This window comes from Chiloscyllium plagiosum, unplaced genomic scaffold (genome assembly GCF_037043375.1).
Source record: "Chiloscyllium plagiosum isolate Xiang-an unplaced genomic scaffold, Cpla_swu_hap1 HiC_scaffold_12, whole genome shotgun sequence".
Classification (NCBI taxonomy): domain Eukaryota; kingdom Metazoa; phylum Chordata; class Chondrichthyes; order Orectolobiformes; family Hemiscylliidae; genus Chiloscyllium; species Chiloscyllium plagiosum.
In genome coordinates this window covers 39,090,837-39,113,023 of record NW_028270150.1, presented here as the reverse complement: position 1 = coordinate 39,113,023, position 22,187 = coordinate 39,090,837, and the positions used below count along the sequence as shown (strand labels likewise).

Here is a 22,187-nt window from a genome sequence, read left to right as displayed (position 1 = left end):
TAATCTAATCTAAATTGGCAGTGAAGCTGGAATTGGAGCTGCCTCCTTCTGTGAGGAAAGGAGAGATAATTACAAGCTCAGCATTAAATTTCCTGGAAGTGCCATCAGACTCTTTGGATTCAAATTTAGTTGAGAATGAAGCAGTTTGAGTTAGAGGCAAAAGAAAAAGGAAGAGGAAAGAAATGAAACTGTTTGAATTATTATTAAAGGTAGAGGAAATACAAAGGGATAGAGACAGTGAAGAAGGGGAAAAAGAGAGAAAGAGGGAGAGAAAACAAAAAGACAAAAAGAGAGGAAGAAAGAGAGAGAGTTTAAACATCATGACTTGGCACTTAGACAGCAAAGTCGGCATGAAAGGATGGAGGTGAAGGCTGAAGGTAAGCTTAGTGAGGAAGGGAGTGAGGATGACCAAACCCATGGTAGCCAAAGGCCTGGTGGGGATCTGTTTAAATATATTCAAGCATTGCCTAAATTTGATGAGAAGGACGTAGAAGCATTTTTCATCTCATTTGAGAAGGTGGTTAAACAAATGCAGTGGCCAGTGGGTTTTGTTGATCCAAACAAAACTTGTAGATAGAACTAGTGAGGTATTCATATCACTATCAAAGGAGGTATCTGGGGCATATGAGGAGGTGAAGAAAGCCATCTTAAGTGCATATGAGCCTGTGCCAGAAGCCGACAGACATTTCAGGAATCAAAGGAGGGATCCTGGTCAAACCTATACTGAGTTTGAAAGGATAAAACAAAGTAATTTTGAAAGGTGGACAAGGGCATTAAAAATAGAGCAAACATATGACATAAGAATATTATGAACTAGGAGCAGGAATAGACTGTCCGGTCCTTCAAGCCTGCTTCACCATTCAATAAGATCGTGGCTGATCTTTTCATGGCCTCAGCTCCACTTACCCGCCCTCTCACCATATCCCTTGATTCCTTCATTGTTCCAAAGAAAAAATCTACCTTAGCATTAAAACCATTTACTGAAGTAGTTTCAACTACTTCACTGGGCAGGGAATGCCATAAAGTTACCTCTAGGTGAAGAAGTTCCTTCTCTGAGGGTGGAAGAAGTGACTTTGAGGGTGTTATAAAAGGTGAACAAGGACAAGTTGCTGGAATTGGCAGACAAGCTGGAGTTGGAGCTGCCTCCTTCCGTGAGGAAAGGACAGATAATTACAGCAGCAGCTCAGCATTTACATTTGCAGGAAATGACATCAAAATCTTTGGAGATGGCTAAAATTCAATTGAGAATGAAGCAGGTTAAGTGATGCTGTTAGAAAGATGATTATTTTGAAGGAGCTCAAAAATGCACTTCCTGAGATAGTGAGCGCTCATGTGGAAGAACAGAGAGTTAAAACAGCAAGATTGGCAGCTGCAATGGCTGATGTTCATGAGTTGCTCCAGAAATCAAAGTTTGGCTTCCAAAATCAACTTCATGCATGAGGGATAAAAATTGGGAAAAGAGAAATCTTCATGCTGTAAGGGAATAGTAGATGTCAGTGAAGATCATAAGGATAACTTACCACAGGGTAAAAATTAAACCTTAAAGGGGAAAGAGAAGTTGCTCTAGTGTTTTCACTGCAATAAATTAGGCCACATGAAACCACAGTGTTGGTGGGTTACAAAAAGCACTGGGAAGCCAGATGTAGGAAAGCAGGATAAGCCAGTGCATTTTGTTGAAGTGATAATGGAAAGCACAGTGGAAAGCTGCACCAAAATGTACAAGTTGGTCAGAGGTTGGTTAAGGAGGAAGTGCCAGATCTTCTTAAACCATCCACCTGCGAAGGTAAAGTTTACTCACATAGACCAGGAGAAGCAGGTAAAGAGGTTACAATATTAAGAGATACAGGATCCTCTCAATCTTTGATGTTGAAAGATGAGGAGATATCTACCTCTGAAGGACTATTGCCAGAAAAAGTGCTAGTAAGTGTGGGCGGCATGGTGGCACAGTGGTTAGCACTGCTGCCTCACAGCGCCAGAGACCCGGGTTCAATTCCCGCCTCAGGCGACTGCCTGTGCGGAGTTTGCACATTCTCCCCGTGTCTGCGTGGGTTTCCTCCGGGTGCTCTGGTTTCCTCCCACAGTCCAAAGATGTGCAGGTCAGGTGAATTGGCCATGCTAAATTGCCTGTAGTGTTAGGTAAGGGGTAAATGTAGGGGCATGGGTGGGTTGCGCTTCGGCGGGTCGGTGTGGACTTGTTGGGCCGAAGGGCCTGTTTCCACACTGTAATGTAATCTAATCTAAAAAAAACAGGAATTCATAGTGAGACAGAAGTGGTAAATGACAGAGAGTGAGGTTAGAATGTCACAGAGAAAAGTGGAGAAGTCATGGTCGGAATACTGGACAAACCCCAGGAATACAGTTTGTCCTTGCTAATGATATGGCTGGTTCACAGGTAGGAGTGCTGCCTACTGTGGTTGAAAAGCCAATGGAAACTCAGGAAACATATCCTGGGAGCTTTCCAGACTGTGTGGTAACGAGATCACAAAGTCACCTGTTGATACAGGAGAGATCAAAGAGTACAGATAAGCAAGTTGACGTGGAATTAGCTGAGATTCTGCTTAATCAGTTGGATGAGACAAAATAGGAGCAAATAGATGACAAAGCAGATATCTTTAGCTCAGAGGAATTAACTGAGCTACGGCAGAAAATTTGAAGCAATTGTATCATGAAGGATATGCAGAAGAAGAATCTAGATGTAACCCTGAGTGTTATCTTAAAAATGCTGTCTTAATGAGAAAATGGAGACGACTACATATTCAGGCAGATGAGAATTGGACAGAAGTTCATCAAGGTGGTAAAAACAATGACTGCAGATGCTGGAAACCAGATTCTGGATTAGTGGTGCTGGAAGAGCACAGCAGTTCAGGCAGCATCCGAGGAGCAGTAAAATCGACGTTTCGGGCAAAAGCCCTTCATCAGGAATAAAGGCAGAGAGCCTGATGGGTAGAGAGATAAGCTAGAGGAGGGTGGGGGTAGGGAGAAAGTAGCATAGAATAGGAAATGACCTGGGAGTTGCAGTGGGAGAGGGACTCCCTGAGATTCTTGTAGAGAGGAGGAGGAAAACTTCTTCAAGGCAGGCATCCTTGCAAGAGGTTTCGCAGTAGGGTTAAAATCAACGAGGTAAAAACAATGACCTGACTATAAGTGAATTTGCCAGAGCTGAAGTCACCTTCCTGGGCCATGCTATTGAACATGGACAAATAGCCCATGGAATACAAAAACAAAGATACCTGGGGAATTTCCCGTACAATTGACAAAAAGAGCAGTACTATGATTCCTCGGATTGAGTGGATTTTATCAAAAAGTTGTTCCAAATTTTAGCAGTTTGGCTGCTTCACTCACTGAGCTACCAAAGAAAGGCAAGAAGTTTCAGTGGACAGCAGACTGTCAGAAGGCGTTTGACAGCCCTGGTATTAGCCACACCTAATTATGCAAAGCCATTCAAGGTGGCTCTCGATGCAAGTGATGTGGGTGTCAGTGCTGTGTTCTGACAGGAAGACGACGAGAAGATAGAAAGACCTATCGGGTATTTCTCCAGGAAATTGAACATTCATCAACAGAAATATTTGACAGTTGAGAAGAGGACTTTAAGCTTGGTGTTGGCCTTACATTTCAACATTTATGTTACCAGTAATATATCTGAGACGATCATATATATTAATCATAACCCACTGAAGTTTGTGGACAATTTTAAGGACAAAGGTTCCAGGCAGTTTAGGTTAGATTCCCTACAGTGTGGAAACAGGCCCTTTGGCCCAACAAGTCCACACTGATCCTCCAAAGAGCAACCTACTCAGACCCATTCCCCTAACTAATGCACTTAACACTATGGTAAATTTAGCATGGCCAATTCACCTAACCTGCACATCTTTGGACTGTGGGAGGAAACCAGAGCACCCAGAGGAAACCCACGCTGACACGGGGGAGAATGGGCAAACTCCACACAGGCAGTTGCCCAAAGCAGGAATTGAACTCGGGTCCCTGGCGCTGTGAAGCAGCAGTGCTAACCACTTAGCCACCATGTTGCATGGAGCTTGTTGTTACAGCCATTCAATTTGAAAATTGTCCATGTGGAAGAATGGGAAAATGTGATTGCCAATGTATTGTCAAGACTTGGATGAGTTACGGAGGCATTTGGTGGCAGAAGTAAACCGACTGAAATAGAATGTAGTAGTGCACGTTTGCATGGTTATTGTCAATGTAATGCATATGTGTTGTAGTGGGCGGCACGGGTGGCACAGTGGTTAGCACTACTGCCTCACAGCACCAGAGACCCGGGTTCAATTCCCGCCTCAGGCAACCAACTGTGTGGAGTTTGCACGTTCTCCCTGTGTCTGCGTGGGTTTCCTCCGGGTGCTCCGGTTTCCTCCCACAGTCCCAAGATATGCAGGTTAGGTGAATTGGTCATGCTAAATTGTCTGTAGTGTTAGGTAAGGGGTAAACGTAAGGGTATGGGTAGGTTGCGCTTCGGCGGGTCGGTGTGGACTTGTTGGGCCGAAGGGCCTGTTTCCACACTGTAAGTTATCTAATCTAATTTAAAAAAAGTAATCTAATCTAATCTAATCTTAACAGTGTAAGATTAAGGGGTTTTAAAGTGAGGCCACCTTTAGATATTGATGGTTCATTTTTTTCTGTAAAGGGGGGAGGTGTGACGATGCTGCTCCTTTAACAATGTTATGTTGTCCTTCTTTTTTTTTCAAAAGGCAGTGGTTCCAATTTGTCTTGGATAAGGCCACTTTGATTATGACTAAGAGATACTGCCCAAGGCAACAATCAGGGAAATGGGGTCGGTGATTCACCCTGACCAAACCTGTGCCGTACCAGGCAGGAAGATCACTGAGATTCTCGCACTGCGTAGGGATACGATCGCCTACGTGCAGGATAGAGGGTTGGAGACCTGCCTGATCAGCCTGGACCAGGAGAAAGCCTTTGACAGGATATCACACAGGTATATGAGAGATGTTCTCTCCAAAATGGGCTTTGGGGAGGGAATCTGCAATTGGATCAGACTGCTCTACACCAACATTGTCAGTGCAGTCTCAATCAATGGGTGGGAATCAGATAGCTTCCCAGTCAGATCTGGAGTCAGACAGGACTGCCCTCTCTCTCCTGCCTCGTGTGCTGCTTGGAGCCATTTGCCGAGTCCATCAGGAAGGATGCGAGCCTGAGAGGGGTGACTATTCCTGGCAGCGGGGGCCTGCAGGTTAGGACCTCCAAGTACATGGATGATGTTGCCATTTTCTGCTCGGATCTGTTGTCCGTGCGCAGACTCATGTGCATATGTGACCAGTTTGAACGGGCCTCGGGGCCAAGGTAAACCGAGGCAAGAGCGAGGCCATGCTCTTCGGGAACTGGGCCGACCAATCCTCGATCCCCTTCACCGTCAGGACCGACCACCTGAAGGTGCTGGGTATTTGGTTCGGGGGGGCTGGGGCGTGCGCGAAGTCTTGGGAGGAGCATATCAGCAAAGTGAGGCAGAAACTGGGTAGATGGAAGCTACGGTCACTCTCCATCGTGGGAAAAAACCTGGTCATCAGGTGTGAGGCACTGTCATTGCTGTTATACGTGGCACAGGTCTAGCCTATTCCCAGAACCTGTGCCGCTGCAGTCACACGGGCCATCTTCCAATTTATATGGAGGTCAAAGATGGACCGGGTCTGAAGGGACTCGATGTATAAAGATCTGAGCAACGGGGGAGAAAATACACCCAATGCCACCCTCACCCTGATGGCCACCTTTGTGTGTGGCTGCATCAAGCTGTGCGTGGATCCCCGGTACGCAAACACCAAGTGTCACTACGTACTGAGGTTCTACCTGTCCCCGGTGTTGCGAAGGATGGGCCTGGTCTCGCTGCCGCGGAACACTCCGAATAGTTGGACCGTTCCGTATCACCTGTCCTTTGTGGAGAAGTTTATGAAGAAAAACATCTTTGACCACAAGTCCATCAGGAAGTGGTCAGCATGTAGTGTCCTTGAGACCCTTTGGGAAAAGGAGAGGGTGGATCCTATCGAGCGGTTCCCTGAGCAGACTGTCAAAGCCATTTGGCAGAATGCCTCATCGCCAGAACTTTCCAATAAGCACCAAGACATGTCTTGGCTGGTGGTGAGAAGGGCTCTGCCTATGAGATCCTTTATGCACACCCGGACTCTCTGCCGCACTACATGCTGCCCTCGAAGTGGCTGCGGGGGGGGGACGAGACTGTCACACACCTCCTTCTGGAATGTGCCTACGCAGAAGAAGTCTGGATAGGAATGCAGTGGTGTTTGTCGAGGTTCGTCCCGAGCAGCGCCGTGACGTGGGACTCCGTGCTCTACGGTCTGTTCCCCGGGACGCACACCGGGACAAACATCAACTGTGCCTGGAGGATCATCAACTCGGTGAAGGATGCTCTCTGGGCGGTCCGAAACCTGTTGATCTTCCAGCTGAAGGAGTTGACCCCGACTGAATGTTGCAGACTGGCACATTCCAAGGTCCAGGACTACGTGTTGAGGGACGCGCTGAAGCTTGGGGCAGCTGCCGCCAAGGCGCGGTGGGGAAAGACCACTGTGTAACATCTGCCTGCCTAAGAAGAACAGGGGGCCCAAGCAGTCATTTGGGCTCTGCTGATGCCTCAGCTAAATATGTAATCGTACAGCCCTGTATATATGAATGATTACTCTGTCTCTGTATACCAAGAAATGGAATGTTTATGGATGTATGGCATGACCAATTGTACAGATCATCAAAATATTTTATGAATAAAATATATTTTTGAAATAAAAAAGAACAATCAGGGAAATGATTTTTTTTCGAAACACTTGGGTAATGAAAGGGGCGTGGCCAGTTCTCCCAGATCAGGGATTTTTCTCGTTTGATTTAGTTTCAGGTGGGGACTCTGAGAAGCTGCTGGGAAAAAAAGAGGTTCCATGTTTTCAGCCTATTATCCCTGGCTGATACTCTCTGCAATCTCTCCCTCCTGGAAGATCCAGTGTTTGAATTTACCTTTTTGCCAAGGGGTGTGTTAATGGGATGTTGCGAGATATCGGAACAGCTCTTTGTTATGTTTGGGGCATATTGTGTCAGTCATGTTTTCAAATAGTTGTTATTCAAAATTCTGTTTACTTTTGTTTGTGGTTCATTCAGAAGTCTGTAAATAAATTTTGTTTTGTTTAAAGCTGAATCGTGTGATTAGCTGCATCACTCCACAACTTCCATGTCATCGTGGAGTGGGCAAAGGATGATGACAAACTTTGTGGTGCAACCTTACATCTGCTTAAAACAATTAAAGAAGCTAGGATCTGAGCAACCTTCATGGAATGTTTTGAGAGGGTCTGACCTGGTCTACAACAAATGTGTTTAAAGCTAAGGTAGATACGTTTTGAACAGTAAAGGAATTAAGGGTTATAGTGAGAGGGCGGGTAAGTGGAGCTGAGGCCACTAAAAGATCAGCCATGATTTAATTGAATGGTGGAGCAGGCTCTAAAGGCCAGATGGCCTCCTCCTGCTCCGAGTTCTTACGTTCTTATTATGTTCTTATGAAACTCCCGAGGTATTGGAAGCAGTCAATGTTCTCCAAGGACTCCCCGTGGACCTTGATGATCGGGGGTTTGCTCCACAATGACAGGCCAGGTTGGTTGAGGACCTTTGTCTTGCGGATGTTTAGGGTGAGGCCTATGCTCTCATATGTCTCTGTAAAGATACTAACGATGATCTGGAATACATTCTCTGAGATTGCAGATGCTGTCAGTTCTTCTGGAATGTGGTGGTTGCGTTCTTGTGCAACCCAGTGTTATGGAAAAATTGCACTTTAGAAACAGTGCTTAAAGTGTTCCCAAAGTAATCACATTACAGCCAACACATGTTTTAAAAGTTTGCGCCTTAGAAGCAGTGCCCCGAATTCATCAATCGCGTTACAGTGAATTCATGTTAATAAAACACATGTTAAAGCAGAACGACCTGTACACATTCATCATCTACATACTGCAGCTCAATGACACTGGCTGGGGTAACTTTGGTTTTGATGAGATTAGATTCCCTACAGTATGGAAACAGGCCCTTCGGCCCAACAAGACCATACCAAACCTCAGAAGAGTAACCCACCCAAACCCATTCCCCTACCCTATATTTACCCCTGACTTGGCAATTTAGCATGGCCAATTCACCTGACCTGCACATCTTTGGATTGTGGGAGGAAACCAGAGCATCCAGAGGAAATTCATGCAGACATGGAGAGAATGTGCAAACTCTACACAGACAGTCGCTCGAGGCAGGAATCTAACCCGGGTTCCTGGCGCTGTGAGGCAGTGGTGCTAACCACTGAATCACCATACCACCCTCTTGATGGCGCCTTTTGCCTTGATAGTTGAGGAGGTTGAATAACTTCCTGTTGATTCTGTAAGTTAGCTGCACTCCAGTGGGGAGCTTGTCGGTTGTGAGATGAAGCATTGCAATGAGGTAGATCAAGAACAATGTTGGGGCAATGATGCAGCCCTGCTTGACACTGGTCTGAATGGCGAATGGGTTGGTGATGGAGCCATTTGTCATTACCATGACTTCCATGTCATCATGGAGCGGGCAAAGGATGACGACAAACTTTGTGAAGTATCCAAAGCAGAGAAGGATGCTCTATAATGCTTCTGATTGATGGTGTAAGGTTGAAGAAGGCCATGTATAAGGGGAGGTTCTTTTCTCTGCATTTTTCCTGGAGCTGTCACATTGTGAAAAATCATGTCTATTGTGCCTCTCCAATGCTAAAAGCCACACTGCGACTCCGGGAGTCCCCCCACCCTCAGCTCACTTACTTTTACAACTTTCTATTCCAACAAGCTCACGATAGCACATTACCTGTCACATAACTTACATTCTCAGAAAACTATTGTGAAGACTGAAGTAGATGTGCTTACTTAGTCTGTCTGTTCTCTTGACACGAGATTACTATATTAGATCTGTTTTAACCAGATTTTGTTTACTGTGTGATTCAAAATATAAATAAGGCAATCACAACTTTTAGGTTTGGATAGGACGTTAAATTAATCTGCATATTTAAACATTGATTTTTACCCTGTGATTGTGCCACCACAGCTGCAGGGGCGCACCAACTGCACTAGCTGTCGCAGTGCCTGGAATATAACCGCCAGTGACCTGGAAAATAGCTTCCTGCGTCAAAGAACAGGACTATCTGTAGCAATGAACAATTCAAAGATGTTTTTTTCACATGCATAATAAAATGATTTATTCATAAATACTGATAAAATGCATTCTTTTTCAAGTAGTTCTCTGATGTGCACAGTTTTAAATTTGCGATCTGACTCTGACAATCAAATATGATGGTTAAGGATTGCAATTTTTTAAGAGGACATTAAACCCCAAAACACCAGTTAAAATTCTAGCATTGCGATTTGCTGACTGCCTCAATCTCAGCCTTTCGGCTATCCCAAAACAGGGTGGAGTTTTATTGGGAACTCACACTTTGACATGATTCCATTCGGTGCACTAATCTACCTGGTGCTTCCCTAAATTTCCCTATTCTACATAATCCCTGAAAGACGGTTATGACAGAATCCTATGTAACATCTATAACTGTGGAATTCTCACCCAGTCACAATGTTTCTTGCATCCTTAATGCAGCCAGAACTGCTGTAGCTGGAGAAGATATTGGGGATCATTCAGCAATGTCAAAGAATGGCTGACAATAAAAAGGTGTGAGCTCCCTGCTTTTCAAGTGCTGCACTGGAGGTTTTGCAGGAGAAGGTGGACAGAATGAGAGATGTCCTTTTTTCCCCACATGGGTGCAGAAGGTGCGCATGAAGAGAAGGCATAGGAAACAGTTAGCCACAGAGATTGATGCCAGGATTTAGCTTTGAGGATCTGTGCTACAAGTTTAATGACCACAGAGGAAAGGTCAGATCTATGCATTAATGCTTTAAGAGTGAGACATCCTAATAAATCAAGGACCAGAATGTAAACCATATCACCAACTGTATGTGCAGTCCAGTATGAGGTATGCTTGCAAACGTTTGCATGTGTAATTATTTGTAATTGCAAATTGTAATTGCAAATTGTAGCTCAGTCATCAACAAATCTTTTCACGTAAATTGAATCCCCATTATTCAATCTGTGTTTTACTGATAACATAAGAAAACATGGCAAAGGTCAATCAATGCTTTGTCAAATGCTATATCCTACCAACTCATCACTACCATCAGTCATTGCTCAGTTCACCATCATCACACACCTCACAGTAATTTTCATAATCAAGATTCATGCCAATGTGATATTGTTCACCACAGACTTATACGCAAGTTTCATAACCACAGCACACAGTGAGCTCAGTCTAGTACCCAGAAGGAGAAACCAATAATAAAAGGAGAGGATGTATACTGGTCTGACTTGTTTGTGTCACAACAGTGCTCCAGTACAACTAATACATTCATATTCAAGTATTACTCTTTATTTTCCTCTGGATAGTTCCATGTCATTTAAACAGTTTATTTGAACTTTTCCTAAGTTCTGTTGTTCAACAGTATTCACAATATCTCAGTTGTGGACTGCACAGGCCTTTGTGCAACTGAAATATGACACCTACGCCTTTGCAATAAATTCTTCTTCCTATAATGGCCAGATTTTTTTGGTTATTTTCTGGACCTGTTCATGACATTTTAATGGTCTGTGTTTCTGAGTTCCAAAGTCTCTTTGGGTCTCCACTGTTTCTAGCTTTACATCACTTAGAATGTATCTCGTCATGCTCTTTTTAGGTCCAAAATAGATGACCACACTTTTTTTTATGTTATGAAATTGATTTCCCACAGTTTTGTCGATTTGCTTAACCTATCAGTAGTTCATTGTAATGTAATGCTACCATCTACACTGCATGCAATGCATCTTGTCTTTGTGGCTTTGGCAAATTCGGATATGTGTCCTTCTATCCTATGATTGAGCTGTTGTTTGATTGAGACCCCAACACGAATCCTATGAGGACATTAATTTGATATTGACATTCTGCCAGTTGGATTACTTGCCATTTATCCCTCTTTAATTCAGCCAATTTTCAAACCAGACGAATAAGTTTCCTTTTATTCTGGGAGCTTTAATTTGATCTGAACTTTGGAATTCAAAGCACACTTCATACATTTTCAGATGATATCCAATTGCACAGATATCCAACACTAAGATACTGCAACAAAATATTGTAGTTTGTTAATAAATTTGCAGAATGGACAAATGATTAGCAAACAAAGTTTAACAAATATAAATGTGAGCTCGTATATTTTGGCAGTAAAAACAGGGAGGTCACTTACTGCCTGGAAGGTACAGGTCTGGGTGTGGCAGAGGAACAAATACAACAATCATTAAAAGTTGTGACACCAGTTTACAAAGCCACAAAAAAAATGTGAGCAGGGCATCAGGTTTGTTTCTAGAGGGGATAGTATTTAATTATTAGGATGTTATGCTGCACCAGTACTGGGTGATGGTGACATTGTACTTCAGAGTACTGCATGTAGTCCTAGCACCACATTATAAAGAGGCAGTGAAGAGGGTGCAAATAAGAATTATAAATGTGATGCAATAATATGTAAGAACTTATCTAGATTAAAAATTGGCTGAAAAGAAAGAGGTATTGAGTCGGGATAAACGGCAAATAATCTAATTGACAGGATGTCAATATCAAAGTGGTGTCTTAAAAAGATTGATGTGGGGATATCAACCAATCAACATTCAGACCACAAGACCATTGGATGTAAGAGCAGAAGGCCATTTTCCCTATCAAGTCTGCTCTACTATTCAATGAGATCATGGCTGATAATAGTTAACTCTACTTTCCTGTTTTTCGTTCATAATCCTTAATTCTCTTACTGATTAAAAATCTGTCTGTCTCAGCCATGAATACATTTAATGACCCAGCTTCAACAGCCCTCTGAGATAAAAAAATGTCACGATTCACTAGCCCTCAACAAGACTTTCCTCCTCATCTCTGCCTTAAATGTGTAATCCGTTATTCTGACATTATGTCCTTTGGTCTTTGGCTCTCCCACAAAGTGAAACAACCCTTGTGTCTACCTTGTAAACTCCCTTAAGAATCTTGTATGTTTCAATAAAAGGTCAGCTTGCATTCTTTGATATTTTAATGAATATAGGTCTGATCTACTCAACTTCTCTTCCTAAGACAGTACCTCTATACCTACTATCAGCCTAGTTAACCTTCTCTGGACCTCCTTTAATGCCAGTATTTATTTCCTTAGATAAGGGGCCCAAAATATTTAACAATATTCCAGCTGGGGTCTGACTACTGCCTTGTATACTTTCAGCAAAATCTCCATAGTTTTATATTCCATTCACTTGGAAATAAAGGCCAACATTTCATTTGCCTTCCTTATTACCCAGTGAACTTGAATAACTTGCATGGCTCTTTGTGATTCATAGATGAGGCCCCTCAAAGCCCTGTTCCAAAGCTTTCTGCAATCTTTCTCCATTTAAATAATGTTCAGCTCCTGTTTTCTTCCTGCCAACATGCATAAGCTCACATTTTTCCACATTATATTCCATCTGCCAGATGTTCCTACTCCCTTAACCTGTAGAGATCCCTACGTCCACTCTTTGTGTCATCCTGACCACTTGCTTTCCCATCTATTGTTATGTTGTAATAAACTTGGCTATAGAATATTCATTTTCTTCGTCCAAGTCATAAATATATATTGTGAATTGTTGTAGCCCCATCATTGATCTCTGTGGCACTTCACTGAAACTGCATACTCATATTGAAAATTCCCTGACCCTTCACCTTATCCCAATTTTCTATCTTCTATTGGTTAGCCAATTCTCTACCCATATTCACATAATATATTATCTATCTGCTATCCATCAAGAAAGAGGAAGGCATTGATCTTATTTGAGTCAAGAAGCAAGACCGAGTATGATTACCACAGGATGTGGGTCAGGGATAACTGTACTACATCAAAACTTCACAGAAGTGTACAGCAGTTCCAAGAATGGTAGAGACCCATCTTCTCATGTGGAAATTCCCAATATGTCAACAGATCCTTTAAGACTAATAATCAGAATTTTGTAACATTAATAATCAGTATAATCATCTATAATCATTTCAATAATCAGTTGCCTATTACATCAATAATATTGATCCTATTGCATTACTTAAATGCATCACAGTAATTGGGCAGCATGATGGCTCAGTGTTGCCTCACAGTGCCAGGGATCCAGGTTTGATTTCAGCCTCAGCTGACTCTTTGAATTCAGTTTGCACATTCTCCCCGTGTCTGTTTTGGTTTCCTCTGGGTGCACAGCCCAAAGATGTCGAGGTGAGGAGGATTGGCTGTACTAAATTGCTTTGATAGTGTCCAGGGTTGTGCAGACTAGTTGGATTAGCCATAATAAATATGGGCTGATGAAGGACTTTTGCCCGAAACATCAATTTTTCTGCTCCTCAAATGCTGCCTGACCTGCTGTGCTTTTCCAGCACTACTCGAATCTAGACATAGTAAATATGAGACTACAGGCTTAAGATAGGTAGGAGAGTGGCTTTAGGTGGGATGCTCTTTGTAGGTGGGGGAGGACTTAATGGGCTAAATGGCCTGATTTCATACTGTAGGAATGCTCTGATAATAACATAATCCTCGTTCACTAATGAGGGATTCCTACTGCATTCATAATGAAACTTCTATCATTAAACTATAACTTCATCACTCAGGATCATGTTTTTTCATCAATACCATCTACACTAAACTCCCGCTCTCTCACGCCCCTCTACACTTCAAGTATTAAAACCACCCCAACCCTCCATTTTCATTGTATGTTCACGCTACGTTTCAGACATTAAAATAGTCACGCATGGAAAGGTTTGGGAAATACTGCACCATCAACACCTTCGATATTATTGCTACGGTGGAAGACGGCCTCATGGGGAATGCAGGGCCCACTAAGCTCCTTTCCTCTAATTACTTCTTATTCATGAAATGGAGATTGAATCCATTAAACAGGTATTTACTCCAATTAAGCACCGCATAGTTAAGCATATACAATTGTGAAAAATTAGCAACTTAATTCATTGTGATCCAATAACAAACCACATTCGATTCCTGGTGGTGGAATTTGAATAAAGATTCGTGCACTTTGTGTCTTCCACTGTGTCTCACACCTGCACACACAGACCATGGGTGCTGGGGATAAAATAAGCACTACTGCACTTAGGTGGTAGTGTGGGGGTTATATTTAAAAAAAAATAAACAGGCGGGAAACTGGAAGGGGCATGGGTTGGACCGAGAACCGGAAGGTGGGTAGGGGCGGGGTCTTGCTGGGTCTGTAAACAAAAAGAAAAAAAGGAGGAATGTCCCTCCCCTCCCCTTCACTGTTTTGATCACACAGCACTGTCCCTTGATGTGAAGGGCAGTGTTTGTCACTGGCCACCCGGGTGTTTTCCTATCTTCCTGGTGGTGGAATTTGAATAAAGATTCGTGCACTTTGTGTCTTTCACTGTGTCTCACACGTATACACACACATCATGGGTGCTGGGGCAAAAATAAGCACTACCGCACTTAGGTGGTAGTGTGGGGGTTTAAAAAAATAAATAAACAGAGAATTTTTGATTTAGTCCAAAAAATATTTTAAAAAAATAAATTGGAGATGCCTGCCCAAAGAAAAAAAAGCAAAAAAAAATAAACAGGGGATTCCGCAATAAAAAAAACACATTCGAAGACATAGAAAATATTCAATGAGGTTACTTACGTATGTTTACAAAACTCCATTAAAAAATAATTATTATAGGACTTGCTAGACACTCGGCGAGAAATTCACGTTTCTCTTTCGCAAAAGGGCGGAGCTATGGATGAGTTTTAAAATTTTACAGTCGGCTGCAGGAAAGAGGGAGGAAACTTGGATAAAACATGAGAACGGATGTGATATTTATGTCCCAGCGACTGCACTGAGAATGGGTATTACATAGCACTTCCACTGTTGTCTCGGTGCAAGTTTCCAGGAAATTCCTGACCTGTACTAAGGCAGGCTGTAAATCCCCAACCACACAGTTCGAGGCCAGGTGAGAGCAGTAGACTGAGCACAAAGTAGGGAATTGAACTTGGAACCCTTTTCGGGCAATACCACAGGGTCATTTCACATTTCGTCGCTTTGTCAGTGGGTCAGTCTTGTTTATCATAACTTCAAGGCTGAAGTAGGGAAACTGCTGAACATGAAACTAACTAGACCAATTTTGTTTCTAAACTAAAGGATTTTCCAGGAGGCTTAAAATGTGAATGCTGTTGGCCATTACCCAGCTTGTCCCATCTTCCAGGTCATTATGGACAGAACGTCGGGCAAGTCCGTTTATTTTACTGCCCGTGGCTTGAGCAGAAGCCAAGTTAGGTCGAACCGTTTGAATAACGATGAACACTTAAATGTTGAAATGGAGAAAGATGGCTGTTGTTTTATATCAAAAAAAGACACAGCTCTCAAAAATATTGTATTGTTGAACTGCCGAGGACTCCAGTCCGAGGCAGTAAGGTGGGTGTGACACTCCTGTTCAATGACTGGGAATTTCCAAAACGTCACACCGCGAGTTTAGAACGGAGGTTTTTTTTTCACTCTCTTTCTCCGACGTAATATGAGCAGAAAATGTGAATGTGCGCTACTTATTGGCAGGAAGGCGGTCACACAAGTCACATCAAAAGCTCCTGTTTCCTACAGAGTTACAGCCACTTTAAAATTGAATCGATCCTGGACAATGATTGTGAAATAATTGTGATTATGTAACAGTGCCGGGGTGTCGCTGTTTAGCTTTCCAGCCCTTAGTCCTCGTTGAATGGGTAAGATTATGTGTGTGTGTGTGTGTTTATATACACGAATAACTTTATGGGATGTTGCGGGGCAGGGATAGTGTCCCTACCTATGAGTCAGGAGGCACCTGGTCAAGTCCCAGAGACGTGTAATAACATCTTAAAATTGGTCGGTTAAAAATACAAAAAAAATATACACGGGTAAACTATCTGACAAATGACATACCCGTCTGACCCGTCCGCCAAAAAAAAGTCAAGTTGGTGCTCATTATAACTTCCCTAGCAAACAAAATAGTGTGGTTGCTGTGTAATAATAGTGTATGATTCTACTTAGAATTTGCCAGTAAATCAGCAAATCTGACAGCAAATTGAAACTCCAGGAGTTTGAACATATGCTTCACTTGTTAGGAAGTTCCGTTTGACCATAAGTATATGAAATTAAAGACGAGAGAGAAGCAAACGGCCAAACATATTGAGTGTACCAGGACTGTTGTTTGTGGTTTTCATAGAAACACCATCACAGCATGTTTTAAAAAGGTCAGCTCAAATGAATCAGCTCAGGTACAGATGATCTCCTTGAAATAAAAACAGAAATATTGGAAAAAACACTACTCAGCAGATTTGACGGCATCTGTGGAGAGAAAAAAAACCAGAGTTAACCTTTCAAGTTGATGACCTTTTGATGAAAATGTCTTTTCATTTTTGAGTTTGTGCTTGTGGATGTTACTTCTTTGAATATATTTTAAGGGCAAGAACATTATATTTAAGACCAAAAATGCTTCTCTCTGTGAATCAAATAATAGGAGAACTTGGTAGGGATTTGAAGTTGAAGCCAAAAGTCAGTCAAAATCACATTGAATGGCAGAGTGGGGCAGAGGGACAGTATGTTTTACTATGGTTCCTATTTCCCATATTCTTATGTAACTGTTGTATCTTTTTTTAAAAAAATCTTTGTCTGATTTATACTTACGTTTCCTTTCCTTGTCTCTTAAAGGGTTTTGATTTTTGGGATATGGTTTCACAGTCTATCCAACTAGTTTATCTTCATGCAAGAGCATAACAAAGTGAAGATTCTGAATCAAGTACCACGAGGTATCTCAGATTTCAACCAGGAAGTTGCTTTCAGCAAGTGTACTAATAATATACTCATATAAAGCAATCTGATTCGGTGTATGAGGTGTCTTTTCTGGATGGTGATTGGCTTGTTATCTTTTTTGCCCAGGGTTGTGGTAACAGAAGCAAGAGTTGTGTTGTAGTGATATTTACCAACTTGCCTTGCATTAAGGTGGATGAGGCTTTGTATCCTTGATATAAGGCACACATTTCTCATCTTCAACATTGTCTAATGTTGAAAAGTATGTTGAAAGTAACCCTATTGAATAATGATGCTGAGAACAGCTTAATCCCCTTTTTGTGTAAGGAAATTAAGTAAAATACAAAGACTCCAGAAACGACACTTCTCCTGTTGCTCACTATAGCAATGTTATTCAGAATTGTCTTTTTTTTAAATACACTTTTAACCAAATGATTTGTGGCAATATCTGCATCTACGTAAAAGGAGACATGTTACATAAAGCAAACAAATCATTTCCTCAAATAGTTAGATGAAGTTTAGCATTTCAGTGTCAGTATTCTGTCAGAATCGCAATGTCCTGATAGTATATGGATATAACAAGCACATTTGGATTGTGTGCAATCAACCTTTGTACTTACTACCAGATAATCTAGTTATATAGGCATAAGTAACATCACCTGATGACGTGAGGTCATAGGGAGTTGGATACATTGTACTTTCCAGGAGATTAGATTAGATGTGACGGGAATACGCAGAGACAACTTGGGAAAGGTGAAAGCAGGGAATGTCATTTGTAAGCTGTACGACCTCTTTATTCAAGTTAAATTGTTGTCTTGCAGCAGGTTAGCTAACTATTAGTATCATAGTTAATACTATTATAGAGTCATAGATATGTACAGCATGGAAACAGACCCTTCGGTCCAACTCGTCCATGCCGACCAGGTATCCCAACCCAATCTAGTCCCACTTAACAGCACCTGGCCCATATCCCTCCAAACTCTTCCTATTCACATACCCATACTTCCTCTGGCAGCTCATTCCATACACGCACCACCCTCTGCATGAAAACATTGACCCTTAGATTTCTTTTATATCTATCCTCTCTCACTCTAAACCTATGCCCTCTAGTTCTGGACTCTTCCAACCCAGGGAAAAGACCTTGTCTATTTACCCTATCCATGCCCCTCATGATTTTATAAACCTCTATAAGGTCACCCCTCAGCCTACGACACTCCAGGGAAAACAGCCCTAGTCTATTGAACTTCTCCCTCAAATCCTCTAATTCTGGCAACATCCTTGTAAATCTTTTCTGACAGTGCTGCACTCCCTCAGTACTGACGTTCAGACAGTGCGGCCCTCCCTCAGTAATGACCATCTTGCAGTGCAGCAGTCCCTCAGTACTGACCCTCTGACAGTGCAGCACTCCCTCAGTTGTAAAACTTTCAAGTTTTACAACATCTTTCCGATAGGAAGGAGACCAGAATTGCACGCAATATTCCAAAAGCGGCCTTACCAAAGTCCTGTACAGCCACAACATGACCTCCCAACTCCTATACTCAATACTCTGACCAATAAAGGAAAGCATACCAAATGCCTTCCTCACTACCTTATCTACCCAACTCAATTTTAAGGAGTTATGAACCTGCACTCCAAGGTCTCTTTGTTCAGCAACTCTCCATAGGACCTTACCATTAAGTGTATAAGTCCTGCTAAGATTGCTTTCCCAAAATGCAATACCACACATTCATCTAAATTAAACGCCATTTGCCACTCCTCAGCCCATTGGCCAATCTCATCAAGATCCCATTGTAATCTGAGGTAACCTTCTTCGCTGTCCACTGCACCTGCAATTTTGGTGTCATCTGCAAACTTACTAAATATACCTCCTATGTTCACATCCAAATCATCAATAAAAATGACGAAAAATAGTGGACCCAACAAACATTTGTTTCTCATTCTTCACATTAGATAATTTAAAACACATTAAGGATCTGTTATGGTACAGGTCTTAGATCTGTATTTGATAATTATAATTCAGATTTGAGTTTTAACATTCACTTCAAATATTAGGAGAGTGAGAGAATTATCTGCAAGGTTGAAATGTCCTGAAAGTGTATTTGTATGGGTTTGAAAGTTGATTTTGCTCTAGATTAATGCTTTGGGGCAATAATAATGAATCCCCAGCATTCAGACATTAATTCCTGGAAATGAACCTGCATCACTTTTGTTTAATACACACCCAGTACTAATCTGAATTATACTTCTGCTTTAGCATTTGTGTATATCGAAACGTTCTTCACATTTAAAAAAAGTCATAGATGTATATGAACTAAGTTAGAACATGACTCAAAAGAGGATGTCTGAATGTATTCACATTTTTAGAGAAATGAAAACCTCATTCTTAAGATGCATGTTGTATTAATTATCGTGTCTTTAAAAATATGCACCTCCCCACTTTCTCCTGTGAAGGAATGATTTCTTCCTGGGGATATGGTGTGATAGGCATTGGTACTTTCTCCAACTGGCAATTCATTGTATGCATTGTAAATGTAAAAGATCCAGCTTATTCAATTGCAGAGGCTAGCAAAGTCAAACTCCATCCTATTCACACTGAGTGTCCAGTATCCACAATGATTATTGGGTAAAAATCAGATAGGAGGATTCAGGGTTTTTTGCGTATTCACATAACGTGTAATCCCAACTGCAGCACCTGTTGACTTGTTAGAATAAAAAGAATGAGAGTGGATGGCTTTTTTTTTACAGTTGTTAATTACTGCCTTCTCATGGATCAGTTTGACAGCATTTTCCTATAACTTCTCAGATAAACCAAGGGACTATATTTGCTGTTATTTGACTTAGGAAAAAAATCCTAATTGAGTCATTTGATATTTTTACCACAAATTATCTTTTATGATTGTTATTTTTGAACACTTGGCAGAAAATTCTACATGTGCCAACCAACTATATAATCAAAATGTCTGCAATAATATTGGGTATTTTTGACATTTTGAGAACTAATGCTAAAAAAGTCAAATTTGCATATCTTAAGCTTTTCACAAGTAGTAATCTATAAATCAATCACTTCATAAATGATTTGACTAGTAACTAATGGTTGATGTTTTACCCAGTTCAATATTGAGCCTACTTATAGTGGATAATTCCTGAATTTATACTTTGAATTATAATGGGTTGGTTGATGTCTTTCACAGTTTATATTTCCTTCTAAAATGCCTTTAAATTTACGATGATGTTAATGGACAATACCATTGTTAGGTGGAATGTTGTAGTCCTTAAGTGCAAAAAGTGAGAGTTGTACCTGGCTGACTATGGAAAAAAATGATTGTGTCTGTTGCAGCAAAATTCATTCCAATCAGGAAAGGAGTAACCAGGAACAAGGTCTAAGATTTTTTTTTAAATTTTCCTTTAACCTTTCCTGCCCATGATTAGAGTCACTGTCAAATTTCCATTATCTTGGTCAAATCAGACAAGTCCATTTCTGACTACATCATTTTTCTCTCTAAATACTCTCATCCCATTATCTCTTTTGAACTCCTTTTGCTTCTTTTGTACCACAAGTTATTCTGAGTCAAATCCAACCTTTGGCACTTCATGGGGTGTTTATGGTCGGGGATTTTAACTTTCCAAACATAGACTGGGACTGCAATAGTGTTAAGTGTTTAGATGGAGATGATTTGTTCAGTGTGTACCAGACAATTTTCTGAATCAGTACGTGGATGTACCTACGACAGAAGGTGCTAAACTTGACCTACTCTTGGGAAATGAGGCAGGGCAGATGATTGAGGTGTCAGTGGGGGAGCACTTTGGGGTCAGCGACCATAATACTATTAGTTTTAAAATAATGATGGAAAAGGACAGACCAGATCTAAAAGGTAAAGTTCTAAATTGGAGAAAGGCCAATTTTGACAATATTAGGCAAGAACTTTCAAAAGCTGACTGGGGGCAGATGTTTGCAGGTAAAGGGAAGGCTGGAAAATGAGAAGCCTTTAGAAATGAGATAATGAGAGTTCAGAGAAGGTACATTCCTGTTACAGTGAAAGGAAAGGCTGGTAGGTATAGAGAGTGCTGAATGACCAAAGAAAATGAAGGAAGCATATGTCAGGTATAGACGGGATAGATCGAGTGAATCCTTAGAAGAGTATAAAGGAAGTAGGAGTATACTTAAGAGGGGAATCAGGAGGGCAAAAAGGAGACATGAGATAGCTTTGGCAAATAGAATTAAGGAGAATCCAAAGGGTTTTTACAAATACATTAAGGATAAAAGGGTAACTGGGGAGAGAATAGGGCCCCTCAAAGATCAGCAAGGCGACCTTTGTGTGGAGCCGCAGGCGATGGGGGAGATAGTAAATGAGTATTTTGCATCAGTATTTACTGTGGAAAAGGATATGGAAGATCTAGAATGTAGGGAAATAGATGGTGACATCTTGCAAAATGTCCAGATTACAGAGGAGGAAGTGCTGGATGTCTTGAAACAGTTAAAAGTGGATAAATCCCCAGGACCTGATCAGGTGTACCCTAGACCTCTGTAGCAAGCTAGGCGAGTGATTGCTGGGCCTCTTACTTTATTTGTATCATCAATAGTCACAGGTGACATGCCAGAAGACTAGAAATTGGCTTGCATGGTGCCACTATTTAAGAAAAGTGGTAAGGACAAGTCAGGGAACTATAGAGTTGTGAGCCTGACTTCAGTGGTGGGCAAGTTGTTGGGGGGAGTCCTGAGGGACAGGATGTACATGTATTTGAAAAGGCAAAGACTAGGGATAATCAACATGGCTTTGTGTGTGGGAAATCATGTCTCACAAACTTGATTGTGTTTTTTGAAGAATTATCGAAGAGCATTGATTAGGGCAAAGTGATAGATGTGATCTATATGGACTTCAGTAAGATGTTTGTAAAGATTTCCCATGGGAGACTGGTTAGCAAGGTTTGATCTCAAGGAATATGAGGAGAACTAGCCAGTTGGATACAGAACTGGCTCAAAGGTAGAAGACAGCGGGTGGTGGTGGAGGGTTGTTTTTCAGACTGGACCTGTGACCAGTGGAGTGCCACAAAGATTGGTGCTGGGTCCACTACGTTTCATCATTTATATAAATGATTTGGATGTGAATATAAGAGGTACAGTTAGTAAGTTTGCAGATGACACCAAAATTGGAGGTAGAGTGGACAGCGAAGAAGGTTACCTCAGATTACAAAGGGATCTTGATCAGATGGGCCAATGGGCTGAGAAGTGGCAGATGGAGTTTAATTGAGATAAATGCAAGGTGCTGCATTTTTGGAAAGCAAATCTCAGCAGGACTTATATACTTAATGGTAAGGTCCTGCAGAATGTTGCTGAA

At 41.6% G+C, this 22,187-nt stretch overlaps 2 protein-coding genes across 2 annotated transcripts in view; one reads left to right on the top strand and one right to left on the bottom strand.

Moving 5' to 3' along the window:
• LOC122555564 (NXPE family member 3-like) overlaps positions 1 to 14,974 on the bottom strand; it is a 142,675-nt gene extending 127,701 nt beyond the window's left edge. Inside the window, exon 1 of the mRNA XM_043701591.2 lies at positions 14,716 to 14,974. The gene's annotated coding sequence lies outside the window, so the exon portion shown is untranslated. The remainder of the gene's footprint in view (positions 1 to 14,715) is intronic.
• Positions 14,975 to 15,643: 669 nt separating this feature from the next.
• The window catches only part of LOC122555267 (NF-kappa-B inhibitor zeta), a 30,986-nt gene continuing 24,442 nt past the window's right edge, over positions 15,644 to 22,187 (top strand). Inside the window, exons 1-2 of the mRNA XM_043701091.2 lie at positions 15,644 to 15,788; positions 16,753 to 16,850. Of these exons, the coding sequence (XP_043557026.2) occupies positions 16,805 to 16,850 (46 nt within the window). The 5' untranslated portion in view covers positions 15,644 to 15,788; positions 16,753 to 16,804. The remainder of the gene's footprint in view (positions 15,789 to 16,752; positions 16,851 to 22,187) is intronic.